The 18,923-nt window shown below is 62.6% G+C and overlaps 1 protein-coding gene across 15 annotated transcripts in view; it reads right to left on the bottom strand.

Moving 5' to 3' along the window:
- Positions 1 to 2,189: 2,189 nt before the first annotated feature.
- Positions 2,190 to 18,923, bottom strand: part of TPCN2 (two pore segment channel 2) — a 35,362-nt gene continuing 18,628 nt past the window's right edge. For 7 of the 15 annotated variants that reach the window (XM_013059975.2, XM_013059976.2, XM_013059978.2 and 4 more), the window contains 11 exons: positions 18,391 to 18,519; positions 17,568 to 17,617; positions 16,095 to 16,194; positions 14,334 to 14,405; positions 13,922 to 13,995; positions 13,351 to 13,432; positions 13,180 to 13,262; positions 12,613 to 12,694; positions 12,164 to 12,258; positions 11,525 to 11,692; positions 10,903 to 11,369 (listed from right to left, as the gene is read on the bottom strand). In XM_013059975.2, the coding sequence (XP_012915429.1) occupies positions 11,168 to 11,369; positions 11,525 to 11,692; positions 12,164 to 12,258; positions 12,613 to 12,694; positions 13,180 to 13,262; positions 13,351 to 13,432; positions 13,922 to 13,995; positions 14,334 to 14,405; positions 16,095 to 16,194; positions 17,568 to 17,617; positions 18,391 to 18,519 (1,137 nt within the window). In that variant the 3' untranslated portion in view covers positions 10,903 to 11,167. The other 8 variants (XM_013059981.2, XM_004759601.3, XR_001180664.2 and 5 more) reach the window with 7 other exon arrangements.

The following is an 18,923-nucleotide window of genomic DNA, read 5'->3' as shown; positions in this document are numbered from 1 at the left end:
GGTGTCCAGGGGACTGACAAGGTGGCCCGGCCCCGACCACAGGAAGGCCTGCCCCAGCCAGGACACCCAAGCCCATCCTCCGGTCCTGGGTCTGCGCGCTGGTGCTGCTTCTCTGCACACACCTCCTCCGGGGGTGGAGGGGGGGTGCTGCTCGGCTTCCTCAGAAGGTGCCCCCCACCCTGGAAACAAGGGGAGCCTCGGGCCCGGCACCCAGTGCGGAGGGAGACCGGCCTGTCGGGAGCCAGGGGAGGGGCCGGAGAACAGCTCACGGGCCGCACGAATGCGGGGAGGGTGTCCGCAGGGCCCGCTCCTCCCTCTGCCCCAGCGGCATCGAGGGGAAATGCCAGGCGCGGCCCGAGGCCCGTCTCCTTGCCTAACCGGAGTCCCACAGCCCCTCGAGGCTACTTCCACCCCAGGCCACACTAATGACACTAAGGGCAGCGGGGAGAAGGGGCCACCACAGAGCCCTGTGGCCACATGCCTCCCCACGGATCCCCGCCTTTGGGCCCAGAGCAGGCGGTTAGGATCCTGCCACAGCCCCAAGGAAAGTCCCCGCAGCACAAGCCCCGCCCAGCCGGCCTCCCCAGCCAGGCCTCGCCTTGGAGACTCCGCTTCCAAACAAGACCAAGGAGATGCCCTCTCTGGCAGTCCCTGGGTCGCAGCCCTAATGAGAGCCCTGGACCAACGCAGTGCAGGCCTAGGCGTGTTCTCAAGGGTGCTCTGGGTCACCTTCAGGAGAGGGGTGGGAAGCAGGAGCAGGACACTGTCCACACTGCTTCTTCCCTTGAGCACTGGTCCCCTTGAAGGTCTGGGGTTCGTCCTCTGAAGCCTCATGGAGCTCAGCAAACACAAGAACCACTATTCATTAGCTCTTGTCCGGGGCTGTGCAAGTGTCCTGTGGCCACTGTGACCATAAACAACAAAAGGATTTCCTCCCACTTTTGGGCAGAAGTCAGAAATCAAGGTGTGGGCAGGGTGCTGTCTCCAGAGGTTCTGGGGCAGGGTCCCTCCTGCCCCAGCACCTGGAGCCTCCAGGCATCCCTGGACTTGTGGCCCCTTCCCTCCCACCACTGCTTCCGTGTTCACATGGCCCCTCCCACATCTGTGATCTCTCCTTACACCGAAGCTTGTCATTCTATCTAGCGCCCACTCGAAAGACAGTAGGATCTCGTCTCAAGAGCCTTCACATAGTTACACCTGCCAAACCTTATTTCCACGTGAGTTCATATGCACAGTTACAGGGGGGCGGGGGTCAGGACTTGGACTTTGGGGGGCTTCCACTGATCCTCAAGGCACAGGGGAAGGGGCACCCCCACTGACTGCCTGGCCCTAGCCAGCCGTGTGAGCATCGCCTGGGAACAGGCTCCGAATGCCCGTTCCCCAGCTGGTCTGCCCAGCCTTGCTGTATCAGACCCTCCAGTGGGGCCCAGCGATCTGGGTTCCACAAGCACCCCCTGGAGGTTCTGATGCAGGTCACGTTTGGGAGCCACTGAAATGAGACCACAGAACGTCTGTTCTTGACTCAGACTCAGTTTGGGTTGGGTCAGGAGTCACATCCGTCGGGATTTACTTCATTTATGGGGATGGAGGAGGCGTGAGACCCTCCAGGACCCTGGGTGCTCACAGGCTCCCCGCCACCTGCTGGACCAGACAGAAAACGTGGTGGGAGCAGGAGGGGGTTCATTCCGATGGGGGCGCCGGGGAGGCCTCCTGGCAGCGGGGTGGGGCCACCGCCCTCAGCCTTGGCCGAAATCAGAACTAAGTCACTTGTGTCCCCATAACTCAGGGAAGGTGGGGGCAGGGGGAGTCCCAGCAGGAAATCAATGGGGACCTCCATGGTTCCGGGACCTCCATGGTTCCGGGAACCTGGGGACTTGGGTGGCAAAACCAGACCCCAGGGATCAGGAGAACTCCTGCCCTCCCGAGCAGAAATCACAGGTACCTTCCCGTGACGTGGCCGCCCGGGCCCACATCTCAAAATGTTGTGAACTGGGGGCAGGCTGTGGCTCTCTGTCCCACGTTTGGATTTGTTAATGTCCCATTAGCAGTTTCTCCATATAATTACTCTCCTTGTATTTCCACGTGTTTTAGGGTACAGTTCTAAGACCTTTTTCTAAGAAGGGGCCACAGACTCGGCAGCTGCCTGACAAACCCCGGACACCGCAAGGGCAACCAACGTCCACTGTCTGTCCAATCAGGAACTTTCCGGTTTATTCTAAAGCTGTTCGTGCCGACTTTCTCCATAATCCACTTCCTGCCTGGGCCTGGGGGACGCCCGGTAGACGTCCTGTCCTTCCCTTAAACACCCTTGTCAGGGGAGAAGTCAGTGTAGGAGGGTCCGACTGCAACACGGTCAAAGGGACAAGCCGCCCGCCTCGGAGCCATCAAGAGGACAGAGAAACGGGTTGGGGCATTGCTGGCTTTGCTTCTAGGCAAACCCAGCACGGGGGGCGCTATCAGGAACCTTCCACCTGAACGCGGGCGGCAAGACGACCCGAGATGGAGCTCTGCCGACGGGAACGGAAGTGGCCAAGGAAACGGATACACACCAGCCCCGTCTCGGAAGCCCTCTCGCTCGCAGGAGACCGAAAGTGCCCAGAGGGGAAGGGGCACGGCTTTTGCCACCATGGTGCGCCCCCCAGCTGCCAACACGATGTGCTGGGCTCGGGGTCACCTCGAGGGCCGCTGGGGACAGTGATGGAGGCCAGTGCAGCAGGACAGCAACCCCAGCCTCTAGTCGATGGGGCAAGGACCACCGCAGGCTTCCCAGGGCCAGAGGCGGGCCACGTGGGGGGGTGAGAGGCCACTGCGATGGAGATGTGTGCGGGCCTGTCCGGGGTCCAGCAGCAAGTGTCATACCCGTGGGCAGGCACAGGCCCTGTCACAGGCTGCTCAGGGCTGAGCGAATCTGCCTTCATGACAGCCTTGGGCACACACTCCGCCTGGCCACCTGTGGGCACAGGCTCCTAAAAGAAAAAAAAAAAAAAAACACCTTGTGCCTCGGTTTCCCCACTTACAAGGAGCGCGGAGGTCTGAAGTTCGAAAACCCACCGGGGTCAGCACACCGGCTCCTTCAGCGTCATTATTCCAGTCCGCAGCCCCCACCTCCTTTCCAGTCGAGGGAGCGAGTGCTCAGGAAGGCTAACTGCACGTCAAGGTCACGGCGCGCGGCAGGCGGGGCCCAGACCGGGTGCCGGGAGCCTCTCCGGATGGTGGCTAAGTGGGAGGAAGTCACAAGGAGCCCAGCCTGCCCCCCAAAGCGCCCCTGGTCATGCCTGTCATTTCCCGCACCCCGTGGGGACTGTCGGGACCCTCCTGCGTGCAGGAAAGGACCGTCTGACGCCGCATGCGTGTCTCTACAAACATCACAGACTTTTGTCTCGGGCACGCGCGGCGTGATGTGCGGAGGGATGGAGGAGGTAAGGTAGAGGCCGAGCCAGGGGGAGGCAGTGCCGTGAACAACCAGGGGGCCTCCGCCTCTTTGTACTCCGTGCCTCGGTTTACCCATCTGTCAGTGCCGCCCTAGCCCGTGACTCCATGGGACGAAACAAGCCCACACCTGCCTCATGAAGGGCTCAGAAAAGCACATGGGAAGCCGCTGCCCAAATCGCGGTTCTTCATCTTAATTATCATCACTGCTTTGGTCTCTTGAGAATCCCTTTACGTGTTCGCGGCTTTCACAACCTTCCCGTCGTGGGCCCCCCACGAAGACCTGGAAACAAGCCGAGGACAGCGAGGCCGCGGGCCCCAGCCCCACCCGACATGCCTCCACCCCCACTGGGCCTCGCACTAACCAGCCACCTGCCGCCGCCTCCAGCAGAAACCTGTTCCCCTTTTCCCCAAGGCCACCGGGGAGCTCCTCGCAGGCCTAGGGCGGGTGTGGGTCCTCCTCGGGCATACATGCATCCGCTTCCTCCTGCTCCTGGCCCTCAGCCTTTTCCGCTCTCATCCCACTTTGCGTCCACACCTGACAGATCCCAGCCCCGCAGCGCATATGCCTAGACAATGCTAGTGTCGGAGGTAAGACGCCATCTGTTCTTCCCGGCATTCGACGGCAGCAAGAGATCCAGATTCTTCCCCTCACAGATACTCACTGAGCATCAGCCGCACACAGACACCACCAGGCCCTGGGGACAGAGGAAGGAATGAAAACACCCACTGCCCCACAGGGCGAGGGAACAGCACGGAGAGCATACGATCATGCTGCTGGGGGAGGGTGGTAGGACCCCCACGGAGGCGGGACCAGGGCCCTGGTCTGTGTCCCTGCCCGCCACACCCACTCCCCCAAACCCTGGCAGGGCTCTCGCCCAGCCTGGGGTCCAGCCAGGTTCTCCATGTCCAGTTGTGCTGTTTGCGCACAGAACCGGAACCCAGGCAACAGAAAAGGCGGGGGGGGGGGGCGGTGGCAATGAGGACATCGTGCTGCCTGGACTCTGCCTGCCGGGACAGAAGCCAGCACCTTTCCTGACTCCTCTGCCCAGAGAGGACCACTCAGAAAGGCGTCCTTTCTGTAACTGCCCCCACAACGTACTGTTTTATAATTCACCGACAACAGTGGGGAAACCAAGCAAACAAGGAGGGAGAAAAGCTAACTGCCTGAGCCGGCTGTTCTCCAACTCTGGTCTCTGGAGCCGTCGCAGCATCCCCTAGGAACGTATCAGCAGCGCAGGTTCCTAGCACCCCCACCCCGGTCACCCCAATCAGATCGCTGGGGCTGTGGCTCACAGCTCTGTCAGAGCGAGCCACCTCCAGGGGATTCTGAGAGCTGCTGGCCCCGGAGTCCGGTGTTAGGGAGCCGCGTCCACCTGCCCGTTAGCTGAGAGGGGCAGGGGAACGCCAGGGAGGCGGGGAAGGCAGGTCTGGCTCACCTGGCGACAGGTGTTGCCGGGGCCCAGACACGGATTAGCCAACTGCTGTTAAACCCAGGGCAGCCGCCAGGCCGCACAGGTTCCCGCAGGTGCGGGCCCGCCGCCCTGGTGCGGCTCCAATTGTGGTACCAGAATGGCTGCGGCCTCCAGTGTGATCAGTGGGCCGGGGCTGAGCTGCCCGCGCCCTGCCCGTGGCGTCTGCTGGCCACTTTGATGTGAAGGGCATTGTCGAGCCCCACGCCCCCTTCTTAAAATTTAAGAGCAGCAGAGTGTGCCTGCCTTCCACTTAAAAAAAAAAAAAAAAAAAAAAAAAGGATTGTTCTAACCTTTTAATAATAAGAACCACCAATTATCTCTGAGGCAGAAAACCCAAACCTGGCTGTTTTGGTGAAAGACAGGATTCGTCCCTGCTGTGCCAAGCGGACAAGACCACATGAAAGGCCCCAAACCGCTTGCTGAGACCCCACTCCCAGGTCCCGGCAGCAGACCCCGCCCAGGTCCTTGGACCCCATCCAGCTGCAGGCCCAGCCACGGCCACCACGGCTCTGCACCTGCCGGCCCAGCACACACTGACCGAGGCCACTCCAGCCCCCGGGGGTGCACGGGCCTCCCAGCTGTCCCAGCCCCTCGCTGCTGGCAACTCTGTGCTCCTCATTCCCTCCCTCCATTGGCCCCGACACCGGGGTCGGGCTGTCCGGGTCACCATAGCTTCACAGTGAGTCCGGAACACTGGCAAAGGTCCTCAACTACATTTTTTTAAAAAGATTTTATTTATTTGACAGAGATCACAAGTAGGGAGAAGCAGGCTCCCTGCTGAGCGGAGAGCCCGATGCGGGGCTCGATACCAGGACCCTGAGATCATGACCTGAGCCAAAGGCAGAGGCTTTAAGCCACTGAGCCAGCCAGGTACCCTGGGCCTCAACCATACTGTCCTATAGAAGAAACATGGCTATTTTTGCATGTTCAGTTTCATGTAAATTTTCCAAACAGCTTCTCAAACTTTGTCAAAAAAATCAGCATTGTTTAGAATTTTAACAGGTCCATGGATTAATTGGGGGGAAACGGGCATGTTGACAATATCAACGCTTTCCAGCCATGAAGAGGGCAGCTGTGGTAAGCAGAATTCGGAGATGACCCCCGCCCCGTGACCCTCACCCCTGTACATGTCCTCCCGCCGGGTGTGGGTGGACCTGTGACTCACCCCTAGGGTTGGGTGCTGATCTGCGACACCACGCACTTCAAGGAAGGGAGCGCACCCTGGTGAGCCTGACCTAATCAGGTGAGTGTGTAAGGGGTCAGGGCTCTTCCTGGAGAAGAGGCGCACAGGGGGAGAGACTGGACTCGCAGCAGGTCCTCTGTTGTTGACTGAGGTTTGGAGGCCGCAGGGCAGGGGGCACAGGCAGCCTCCAATTCCTAAGAGCCACCCTCCACGGACAGCCAACGAGGAAACAGGGTCACGCCAAGTGCTATTACCTACAGCCTCAGCCCTCCTGCCTCGGAAACAGACTCTGGCTGACGACCTGAACGAGCGTAGGCAGGGGCTCCTCCCCGAGAAGCCGGGTGGGGCATAGCCCCTGCCCCACCGTGAAGAGCGCCAGCGCAGCTGGGCCCGCAGAGCCGCGATCGGGCGGTTATGAGACCCAGCACACGCCCCTCGCAAGAGTCCACAGCCCTGGACGTGAACAACACTTTAGTTTCCTGTGTGCAGACCTTGAATATCCCACGTTCAGTGTATCTTTAAGGACCCCGAAGGCTTTACTCTCGGGTAGATAGTACCCTAGTACCTTTTTTGGTATCTTTTAAAGGAGACTTATGAGTTTGTTGCTCGTGTTTCGAAAAGCGGCTGATTTCAGTGTATTACTCTTACAGCAAGCTACTTTGCTGAATTCTTACTCTTCAATAATTTTAGCCTTTCTATTTGGACAATCATGTTTATTTGTGAATAGAGAGAAACATTGGGTGCCTGGGTGGCTCAGTGAGTTAAAGCCTCTGCCTTCGGCTCAGGTCATGATCTCAGGGTCCTGGGATCGAGTCCCGCATCGGGCTCTCTGCTCAGCGGGGAGCCTGCTTCCCTCTCTCTCTCTGCCTGCCTCTCTGCCTACTTGTGATCTCTGTCAAATAAATAAATAAAATCTTTAAAAAAATACAGAAATATTTCTTCTAATGTTTACTTTTTTAACTTACTTGGTTTTAATGAGCTGGCCAGGCTCTAATTTTACTATTCCTAGTTTTAAAAAGCCTGCCAGTACCATCTCCATCTAGAAAGCTCTTTCCTGGAGGTCTGTGGTTGGAGGGCATCTGAAGGGCACCCACATGCGGCGAGGAGGGCATCTCTGTGGGGAAGAGGCGGCAGTGGCGAGGGGAGAGGAGTAGTTACAGAATAATCAAGTGAGTGCACAGATGGACGGGAACCATTCAGAAATAAAGGGCTTACAAACCTGCAGAGAGAAAACCAGGCACAGCCTGTGGTGTTGGTTTGAAAATGGAGGTATTAGCGTGATCTCGTAGCTGTTAATAGACTGGATGGGTGGATGCATGGATGGATGGATGGACGGACGGATGGATGGATGGATGAATGAATGAATGGACAGACGGATGGACAGATGGAAGAACGGATGGATGGATGGATGGACCAACGCATGGATGGACGGATAGACGACAGATGGACAGATGAATGGATGGACAGATGGACACACACACCAACGGACAGATGGATAGATGGACGGATGGATGATGGACCATGAGACGGATGGACATATGGACAGTTGGACAGACGAACCAAGAGATGGATGGAGAGACGAACGGACAGACAGTCACACAGAGAGATGCACGCACACGTTCCCTAGCTCCATGTACCAAGAGAACCCGCGTACAGCGACACCCCAATAGCAGGAGGCACAGCTCACACCGACACCTTGGCTCCTCGATGCTATTCCCGCCGAAAGGAGCAGGGCCCCTTGGAGCAACGGCCGCTTCCGGGGCTGGGCCGGAGAAGACGCAACATGAGCCCGGAACATCTTTTCAGACCACAAAGCAAAGCAGCGCTCCAAAGACAGCAAATGGACACGAAAGCCAGAAGAAGTGGTTCCCACCGGCGGAGGGAGAATCTGGGCATGAAGTAAAATCCAGCAACAGCCTCCACACGACCCACCGAGCAGAGGAAGCAGGGCGCGCGCAGAGGAACGCGGGAGGAGGCGCAGGAACTAGGCGAAGTCTGGGGCGGTGGACACTCGGAGCTTCAAAGCACCCCCTTCGCCGCAAAGGGAGAAGGAGCAGCTTGACGCTGGGCAGCCCGGCAGGCTGCCGCCCCAAGTGACAGGGAAGGCACAGCCCCGGGGCCAACGGAAAGTTCCCACCGCCCGCCGGGATGCGCTTCTGGGCTATTCCTGCAAAAACCGCAGAACCGAGCTCCTGAGGACAGCTTGCGTAAACCCAGCCTGGGGACCTTCCCACACTGTCACTGGGCGGCCTTCACGAGGGCCGAGGACACCTGTCTGGCAAGATTACTGGCGACCCTGGGGGCCCGAGGACAGGACTGGAGGCTCAGAACGGCCATGAACTCAGTGAGCGCCGGCCGGCAGGAACCCACGGCGACCCGGTCCCCGCGCGGCCATCTGGGGAGGCCCTCCCTGAGGCAGGCAGGGTCAAGGGCACCGGAACCACGGCTTCCCCTCCGCTGACTCCGGAAAAAGCTCTACTTGCAACTTTCTCCTGAGCGCAGCTCCCTCCGTGCGGCTGTTAAACAGGAGACAACTCCTGCTCGGCCCGCCACCTCCACCCCCGCCCCAGAAATGGCAACTGTGTCCCTCCAGAGCTCCCCAGAGAGGGCAGGGGCCTCCACGGGGAAGCTCAGCACAAGAGCGTCGCAGCCCTCCTCGTCCGTGCAGGACCTAGAAGCAGCTCACCTTCAGGGGCCCGGGGCAGCTGATGGCCCTGAGCTGGGCAGGGGGAACGTGAGACACCCCCCCACCCCCGCAAAACGTGGAGGCTGCAAGTGCTTGCTGGGCAGGACCCAGGCCTCCCAGGCAGGCTGTGGCTTGGGTGCCCACCCAGGTCCCAGCGTTGCCCACACTCCGGGGCCATCAACGACTAGGAGCTAAGGCCCTGCTATTTGGTGTGTGTGGCTCTGGGCCCACAGACACCCACACCACCCTACCCCACCCACGACCCCTCCCCAGCGGGCACCCCAGCCTGTGCCCTTCTCCCCCCGGGCCTGCCCCCCTCCACCAGGCCAGCTGCCTCCATGGCGCCTCTCGCTGCCACCCAGCCCAGGGCTCCCCAGCCTGCGGACACACAGGGCCCTCCTCAGAGCCTGACCCGAGCCACAGGGCTCCTCTGGGCACAGCGGCCTCCTGCTCCTGCTCCTGCCTCTTCCCACCTCCCCGGGGCAGGGATACCACTCCAGGTGTCCCAGACTCCTGCATGGCCCTGGGGGACTCCAGGGACCAGTGGGCCGGAGCCCCCACAGCCACAAAAACCACCATGAGCCCCACCAGAGATGCAAGGGCTCATCTGAGACACACGAGCACATGCCCTTTCTCATATGGGTTTTACCCAGTGCAGCACCCAAGCTGAGGACAGGATTGGGGTGGGGGGCCACCGGGACCACAGCAGACCAGGAGACCCCCACCAGCCCTGCTCCCTTAACCAAAACCTGAGCCCCAGCTCGACTGTGAATTCAGCCCCGAGTCTCAGGGGGACAGATGGGACAGTCAGTGCCCCTGACCCAGAGCATCTCAGAGACACCAGCCCGTTGGCCCCAGCACCGGTCACCCCACCCTGAGGGCAGCGCCAGCTCGGAACAGCACGGTCTGCCAGGGTCCAACATGGGTCATCCAGAACTCGTCACCACATGACGGTAACGACCAGAGGGGACTTCTCTGCACACAAGCCAGGAAGCAGGAAGGCAGACCTTCAGGGACCTGCACAAGGCAGGGCAGAGAACGTGACATCCCACCTGGCAAGCAGCCTCTGGAACGAGCTCTCGCAGGTGGCCAAGCCTGCGGCCCGGACAGTGAGGCTGGGCTCCCCGACGCCGGCTGGCCCCAGGAACGCCGTGAGCTCCCCCTGAGGGTCATGGGGTCCAGCTTGCATTAAATGTGAACCAGATCCTGCCACCAGATGGCGCTCAGACCTCAGGGCAGGGGCAGAGGAATGACCCCACTGCAGGTGCGCACAGCAGCTGACCAGGGGGCCTCACCCTCGTCCCCAGGGCCAGCAGGGCTCTGCCGAGACAGGCTGGGGGCACACTTCTAACCCACTGCTCCACAAGGTGCCCCCGCCCAAAACCAGCTCTCCCAGAAGGCAGCCTGCAGAGGGGACAGAGGACTCTGGGAGAGTCCTCACAGCGCCCAAAGAGCCCCCAAACCTGAGGGGCAGCAACATCAAGGCGCCAGATCTCAGACCAAGTCCAAGATCAGAAACTACGACGTTCTTGGGCCCCTGAGACACAGCCCAGAGCGCTGGGGTTTCTGGACATCTTAGAAGCTCCTTTTTCTAGCTACTCTCCTCCAATCCCATTTCCCAGAGCAGCTGGGAAGACGGAGGCGGTCGCTGCCCGCCGCGGAGTCTGCACCCACGCTCTCAACTCCACCCCCACGGGGTCCGCACCCACAGCAGACGCGGCTAACCGCTCCCGGCGCCGCGCTCCGCGAGGACGCCAGTCCGCACCCACAGGCCTCCAGCAGCTCCCACCCATCACTCGAGTCGGCCCTTGAAATGAGAAAACCACTTCTTAGTCTGGACCCACGGTGGCTCAAGGGACAAAGTGGCCAGCCACGCATCACTCACTCTCCCTCCTCCCTGGCCTACTAGCCTCTTCTGCCACACCCCTGTGGACACGTAAAGGAGAGCCACCACTGGCTCACACAAGCCATTACACAAATTAGAAAAAGAGAGCCCTCACCATGGGCAGATGTGCCAGTGGCTGGACACACCCTTACCCCAGGTTTGTAGTGCACAACCTGAACCACTGGCCACCCTGTTCCAGAGAAGTAGGAACAGCGTTGTGTCCCAGTAAAGAATGACAACCTCATTCTTTGCAAGACTTCAGGATAAAAATTATTGGCGTTCTGACCCATAAAGAAATACACCCAATCACACTCACACGAACCATTAAATAATAAAACGGTTAAGATCCTCCTCACGTAAAACCACCAGGATCCCAAACCTAATGCCCTGGGAAGCTGCTGGCTGGCCTGCACGGGCCCCAGGCAGGCCTCTGGTCCCTGCAAGCCCCCAGCAGTGAAGGCACCATGGGAGTCACAGGCTCTGGAAGGCAGGCCGCGGCTTCCCGCTGCTCAGTCTTGAGAGTCCCTGAGGAGTCCCCTCTTCCAGGACTCAGAGAAGCCGGAGTCCTGCCGAAGCCAGCTTACGAAGAGAGCGGCGCGGCCCAGACGCCACACGAAGCTCAAGCAGCCCACCGGGAGCCACGGAGAAAAGCTGGCGGTGGTTAGTGGTTCGGATCGGCAGCGACCCGGGGCCTCTGCTCTCAGCCTCAGCCTAGGGCGGGTGGAAGAGTTCCGTCCGTCCCTCGGTCCGTTAGTCCACCCATGGAGAGTCTCTCCTTCCTCTCCTTCAGGGCGGCCGCCTCCTCCCACAACGGCGTCAGTCCCGAGGCCACGGGGCCCCCCGCCGCCCTCGCCGGGACGGCGCACCTGGACATCACCTGCACAGCCGCAGGTGCGGGTGGTGGCTCAGCTTCTCCATGAGCTCGTCCTCGGTCGGCTCCTCCAGGACCTCCCTGGGGAATCGGGGAGAAGACGTGCAGGGAGCTCCGGAGAGGGCGGACTCGGGCAGCTCCGGGAGGGTGGGCCGCCTTGCTCCTCATTTAGGAATCATCAGACACGCGCCCAAGTGAGCATGGGGACTTAGACCCAACTCCAGGACGTGTGCAGGGCGTTCCTAAAAGCCCGGGGTTGGAAGCCGGCGGGGCGGGGTGGCCCTCCAGGCTGGCCAGTGGCCGCGCAGAGGGGCCGCGGGACACAGCGCAGGCGCGGGGAGGGAAGGCGTGCCCGCAGCTGTCTGGGCGACCCCGCTGTCCTGCGGCGCGCGGAGGTAAGGGCCGCCCACCAACAGCATCCCCTGGAGACTAACCGAACCGGAGATGCTGTCTTAAACAACTTCATCGGAGAGCAAGACAGAGGTCCCAGCCCCAGCGCCAGAACAGGAAGCCCAGACCCTGGTCCCAACGCAGAAGCGGCAGGAGGAATGCTGCGGTCACCGAGGACACCCCCCCCACTGGCTGCCTCGCCCTCCCTTGCTCCCCTCCCCAGAGACCCTTCCTGACCACACACCTGAACAAGAGCTCTGCACTCGTCTGGTAGGTGCTGTCCGGGTCCCCAGCAAGGGACTGCAGGTGACTGCGGCGGTCCCACTTGTGAAGAAAATTCTGACAAACAGGAGGCGGAAAGGGTGGCCAGTGGGTGTAAGCCCCGTGCGACCCAGCCTTTTGCCCCCCAGTGCGGGCCAGGCGTCCAGTGCAGGGATCCAAGCCCCTCCCGGATGCTGGGATCCAGGGCCCCACACGGCCGCCCACTCCTGCAGGAGCCTGACAGGTCTCCCCCAGCCCCCACCACAGGGAGGACATCCTAGGAGGCTCCCGGCAGCCGGCTCAAGCAGCACCACACCAGGACCCAGCACAGCCCCCTTCCTGCCCCGTTCTGGACAGGTCCGGCCAACAGCCTCAAGCCGTCTGTGGCGAGTCAGCAACCGCCTGAGACAGCCGGGCAGGGATCTCGGATACCTCCAGGATCAGAGCCAAAAACAGGTTGACCCAGACAACAGACGACACCAGCCACCACAACACAAAGTAGATCTTCGACCACCTATGGAGACAAGAAGGCCAGCCGTGGGCCACCGGGAGCGGTGCCAGTGGGACAGGGACAGGGGCATGCCGGCTGGGGTCCCACTGCGCAGAGACGGGGGGGGGGCCGTGCCGGCCAGGGTCACACTGCATGGGGATGTGGCAGGGGTGTGCCAGCCAGGGTCACACTGTGCAGGGGACAGGGCAGGGCCATGCCAGCTGAGGTCACAATGCGCAGCGGACAGGGCAGGGCTGTGCCAGCCGGGGTCACACTGCACAGACACAGCACAGGGGAGTGCCGGCCGGGGTCACACTGCGTTAAGGATGGGGCAGGGCCATGCCGGCTGGGGTGACACTGCGCAGGGACAGGGCAGGGCAGTGCCGGGTGGGGTCACATTGTGCAGAGGAGAGGGTGGGGCATGCCAGCCAGGGTCACACTGAGCGGGGACAGGGCAGGGCCGTGCCGGCCGGGGACACACTGTGCAGGGTCGGGGCGGGGTCACTCACGGGCCCGAGTAGCGCCGATAGGCATCCAGGAACACCTGCCAGTTGTTCACCACCATCACGTTCCACAGAGTGATGAGGGCAGCCTGTGAGGCGGCAGACACGGGGTCCAGGGGGGCCGGGACAGGGCGACGGGAGGGTGAGGGCGCCGAGGACCGGGGGTGCAGGGCTCACCGCAAAGTCATCGAAATTGTTGGGCCAGTACTCCAGCTGCTCGAAGCTTCCGCAGGGTGCCGAGCTATTGTCAGGGCTCAGGCTGCGGGGACACGGCAAGCTGGGTCGGGGATGGGGACCAGGACACGGACCCCGCGGCGCCCCAGCCCTGCCTGAGCCCCTGCCCAGCTGGAAGCCCTCTGGGCCCGGAGAAGCCGGAGAGGAAAGGCAGCCCCCGTCCGGAGGTGCTGTGAGAGCAGCCAGGAGCCGAGAGCTGCAGACGTGCGTGGGAAACAGAGCTTTGGGACAGCGGGATCCACGTCTGGCTCCGGGCCCCCTTCCACCAGCGTGTGGCCTGGCCTGGGGTGTGCAGGGCTGGGAGCCGCCACAAGGCTTCAGAAACACTTGGTAGAGATGCTGGGTGAGGGCATCTGGCGGGGTGGGGAAGGAGGGGAGACAGAGGAAGAGGAACTAGGAGACACCCCCGCTCCCAGGGAGCCACCCCCACACCCCCACACCGCCACCCCGCCCCACGCCCCTCCACACCCCCAAGAGGCACTTCTCCCCTTGGGACGTTCAGGCCCCACCTCACCTGCCGTTTCCAGGAGCCACGATGACGCCGCGGAACAGGCTGATGCCCAGGATGGCGAAGACGTAGTACACCACCTGGGGGGCGGGCCAGGCCTGCTCAGCGGCCCCCGCAGGCGGACCCGCAGGGCAGCATGTTCCCAGCCCTCGACGCTGTGCCCCGCCCTGCTCCCCTCAAGGGAACGCTGGGGCTTCTCTTCCCGAGTACCCTCTCCAGCCCCAGAGGGAAGGAGGGAGGAGCCACGACCACCAAGCAAGCCAGAGAACAACAGGGGCCAGGGGGAAGGACCCAGGGGCCCTAACACAGGGCCTCCAGAGCGGCCAGCCAGCCTTGGGCTCAGACTCACCGGAACCCACAGGCGGCTCCACTCGTGCCCGCACCCCCCCACTGGCCAGAGCCCACCAGCCAGACTCACCACCAGGATCCCGCCAAAAGCCCGCATGTTTCTGATCAGGTCCAGGATGGTACTGGCCACCACAGCCATTAGCTGAGGACAGAGGATGGCAGGCCCTATTCTTCCTGGCCCCACTGAGGGGACACCAACCCTGCCCACTACCCTGACCCGGAAAAGCACCAGTGAACTAACAACCCACACACCCGTATGCATTCGCCAGTCAGCCGCCGCCCGTTCACACATGTAGGCGCACCCCACGGCCCCCCACAAACACGCCTGCACACTCGCACACCCACATCCATCCCTCCAGAGGCACAGACACACACCGCACACACTCACATACACCGCACACAGACACCGCCGTCCACCCAGACGCAGACGGTCTCAATCTCAGCCCCTTCGGCGAAGCCCGCACACGCGGGAGCTCAGGTCACACTGCCAAGCGCCCACGAAGGCTGGGTTAGCGCCTCCCGGGTCCGGAAACTCCAAAGAAGTGCAGACCTGAGGTGTGTAGCTCACCCGCGGTCAGGCCTGGGAAGGGGCTCAGACACCCAGCCAGGCACCCCGGCTATCGAGGGCCGCTCCCTGGACACGGGAACCTGAGCCCCAGAATGGCCTTCCCGTCAGCCCACTGCTCCAGACGCCAACACCCGGAACCAGCGTGTGTGCACGTGCGTGTGGACGTACGGGTCACTGTGTGTGCGTACAGCCACGTGCGTGTGTGTCCATGTTGTGTGTAGGCACGGCAGCACACGTGTACACTCTGCATGTGTGTACATGTGGGACTGTGCACACGCTCACGTGCGTGTTCAGCGTGTGCATGAGGCTGGAGTCTATGGTGACGCTGCAGGTGTGCTCACGTCCGCGTGGTGACAGGTGCCGTCTGAGAACGTGCATCCGCGTGTGCTTATGTGTGACCACATGGGGTGTGGCGTGTGCGACCACCGGGCACGGCCCCCCCATCCACACCCAGGGCCGCCAGGCCACCATGCGACGGGAGGACCCACTAGCTATCAGGGAGCCCCACTGGCACAGGCGGGCAGCTTCCCAGGAAGGACAGACGAGCCCGGGGGAAGGACCTGGACACACAGAAAGGTCTGATGTCCTTGGCTTTCTCCCTCCAGAAAAGTTCTTGGGAAAACGGACAGGAGGAGCGAACTCTCCCTCTGTGCTGGGTGGGCTCCAGGCCCAAAGGCCCTGCTCACCGAGCTCCCCTCCCCTCAGGCTGGTGTCCCTCCCTGTGGACACGTGAGGAGGTGACGAGGCCTACGGACAGGCCCGAGCCACCAGGACTGGGAGTCGAGCAGACTGGCACCAGCCAATCACACGCCCACTCCCGTACTGGGGAACCTGGAGAGGAGCGCCTGGGCCAATCTCGCCTTTGGCCCTCAGTACCAGAAGCCACAAAAGGCCCACACCAGTGGCCTCCTGGAAACCTCAGGACACCCAGGAACACACTGGCTCCAAGGGCTCCAGCCCCCACCCCTCACAAACAGCGATGGCCTCAAAGCACAGAGCTATCCCTACGGTGGCCCAAGGTGCCCCACACCCACCCACCCGTGCCGGCCCTCCCTGTCCTGGTGCAGGCAAGCAGGGCTGGGCCGTTCGCAGGCTCACACTGCCCTCCAGCACCGCCCAGCAGCAGCACACGGCTGGGGACACAGCCCAAGGGGACCAGGGTGCCCAGGGGGACCGTCCTGGTCTCAGTTCGGCCCTGCCCAGGCCCAGCCACTCTCCAGAGCAATGCAGGGGTGGGAGCCGGGAGGTCAGACGCCCACATACCTTCAGGCTCGGGATGATGCGCAGGAACCGGACCACGATGAGTGAGTTCACCAGCCGGGCCATGTCCCACAGTGACAGCAGGCCCAGCGTCTCTGGCTTCCTGGAGAGACACACGGGACACGGGTTGGGAGAGCCTCGAGACGCCGGCAATAGGAAGACAGGGAGATGCGTGTTCAGACAAAGACAGATGCAGAGAGCAAGTGGCGGGCGGGGGTGGGGGTGGGGCGGGCCTCTGTCGCGGGCACAGGACAGAGCCTGGACGGCCACCCCTGCCGGCCCAGGATGGCACGGGCTGTCACACCCCTCGTCGTCTTACCCAGGAGAGCACTCAGGCTCCAAACGCTGCGACACCCAGCTCAGGTCCTGCTTGTGCCAGGTCCTGCTGGTCCCGGAGCCGGTGCGCTGACCCCTGACCCTAGCCACGGTCCTATCCTCTGACCTCATCTCCTATCCCTGTCGCCTGACCCTGGCTCCTGAGCCGCATCCCCTATCCCGTGACCCCCTCCCGTACCCGGCCCCTCCGGGTGTCCCTCAGGGGCTCGGCAGGCTCTTGTTTCCATCCAGCTGGAAACCCGCTCCCCGCCCCCCCCACCCCCCCCCCCCCGCACAACACTCCCCTGGGACTCCCGCATGCGCCCGGTGGGTTCCCTGTGCGTTTCAGAAATGCGGGAGGGTGGCCCTGCGGCCGCCATGCCCCACCACACCACCGAGGGCAGGTCCAGCCCGACCTGTCGGCCCCACGTAGACCCTTCCTGGGCCCGCTGACCCTAAAGCAAGTCTCTTGGCCCCACTCCCCGTCTCCAGCACTTTCCAGCTGCTCCACTAGGAGGAAGGCAGCCCACAGACCTGCCAAGACACCAGGACTGCCAGGATGCCCGGGGCCGGCAAGGTCACTGGCTGGCACCACCGCGTTCTGGGCAACACCTCCTGACAGCCTCCACAAGCCACACTTCGAGGCGCTCTGGGACCCCGGCCCAGACATCCGCACTGCTCTGCGGCCAGAAGCGGAGGCAGTGGGGCTCACGCAGCAGCCCCGTCCCTGCCAACTTCCAGGGCACTTAACCCAAGCCCAGAGTGGGAGAGGACACGGCCTCCAGCCCTGTTCCAGCGCTCAGGAGTCACCCCGGCTCTAAGATGCGGGTCTCCACAGCCCGGGACACGGGGTCGCGCGTTCCATCCTGGTTCTGGGGCTGAGCCCGCTGCCCTCTAAAGGCCTGTCCCAGCTCTGGGAACGCTATCATTCTGACGGTGACTTAGGACCTGTTCCCAAGAGCGAGGGGAGGGGACAGCTCCCACAGTCCTCGGCCGGCCAGGCACCCAGCTGTATGCCCTCCTAACACCCGGGGGCTTCGCCCTGGAGCCAAGCAGCACAAGCAGGCAGACCGGGGTGCCCGGGCCGCGGGCCACCCTCCCCTGGGGCCTCGGTGGGGTGCTGGTTGCTGCAGCCTCCCTCGGTTCTCTCCAGTCACATACCAGCCCGGGTGTGGGAATCGGTACACAGCCAGAGTTGAGATCTCCAAAACCTTTAATTACAAAAGAAAAGAAGGCATCGCTACAGCAACACCTATCTGGGCGGCTTTCGATCAAACTCTACAGCTCGTGTGTAACACACTCCCCACCAGAGGGCTCTGGGAAGAAGTCAGAGCTCCGTTCTTGTCCCCATGGGTAGGTTCCAAATGTGGGGCTTCCTGTGGCTGAGAAAGACACCGAGGTCTCGGGACCCAGCGGCCCGCACACCCGAGGGCACGACACCGGAAAGGCTGGGGGAGACCCAGGTCAAGGGCAAACGGAAGGCTCTCCTCTCAGACTGTCTTTGCTCCTGTCCCGAAGGGCCCACAGCAAACACGAATAAACACCGTATCAGGATGGCTGCCGTGACACACACACCGCACGTGACCCTCCACTCCCGTGGTTCGGGGGGTGCCCAAGACCCACCCCCACCCCGCCCTCCGCCCTCCGTCCTCCCCAAGGTCCCACCATCCTTAGGTCTGCTGCTGGGGCTGATTGGCAGGTGAAGACCCCAGGCTCCTTCCAGGCCCCGCTCCAGGGCGGGACAGGCAGCCTGCCCCCACCGCGTTCAGATGCCGCGGAAACCCAGCCTCCTGCAGGCTCCCGCTGGCGGCCCACCACGCAGCTAACACTGGGGAAAGCCCCTTGTCCCTGGAGGCAGGAGCCCAAATCCCTGGGGGCCTCCACTCCCGAGGGACAGCCTGAGATGGACAGAGCGCAGAGCCAGCTGCGGAGAGCACACCGCCCGCCTGGGGAGGCCAGCGGCCCGGCCGGCCCCCGACTTTACCAGCAGGACGGCGGTGAGCAGGCCGTCGAACACGTTGCTGGAGTGGGCCAGGTAGCCCGGCAGGCCCAGCGCGAACACCTTCAGCAGCAACTCCAGCACGTAGTAAAGGATGAAGGCGCAGTTGAGAATCTGAGAGGAAGACAGGGACCTAGCAGGCAGCCCGGCCCCCGCGTGCCCCTCACTGGCTCCTCGGGGTGCCTAGGGCTGCTCCTCCCACATGCCCTCCCCGCCACGGGGCGTCTCCAGCACCCACCTCTCCCTGCCCCCCAACCTCCCCTCGGTGACCCCACGCTGGCACAGCCGCTCTCCTGGCCCTCCATCCCCTCTGGGCCTGCAGAGCCTGGTCACCCCCGCCACCCCCCCCACCAGCCCCTGTGTGGCCACATCTCGGCTGCCACCCGAGCCCACGCCCCCAGTTCTCTGTCCCGACCCCTCCTGGCCACTCTCCATGGGAACATCGGGGCAACCTCTAACAGTGCACATGGGCAGTGGTCTCCCTGGTGGGTGCGCCTGGCTCTCAGCAGGGTCCTCCC

Source organism: Mustela putorius, unplaced genomic scaffold (genome assembly GCF_011764305.1).
Source record: "Mustela putorius furo isolate JIRA1106 unplaced genomic scaffold, ASM1176430v1.1 tig00000127_pilon_pilon_pilon, whole genome shotgun sequence".
In the NCBI taxonomy this organism is placed as follows: Eukaryota; Metazoa; Chordata; class Mammalia; order Carnivora; family Mustelidae; genus Mustela; species Mustela putorius.
Note: the sequence above shows the minus strand (reverse complement) of the source record. Positions and strands in the feature narration are given on the sequence as shown.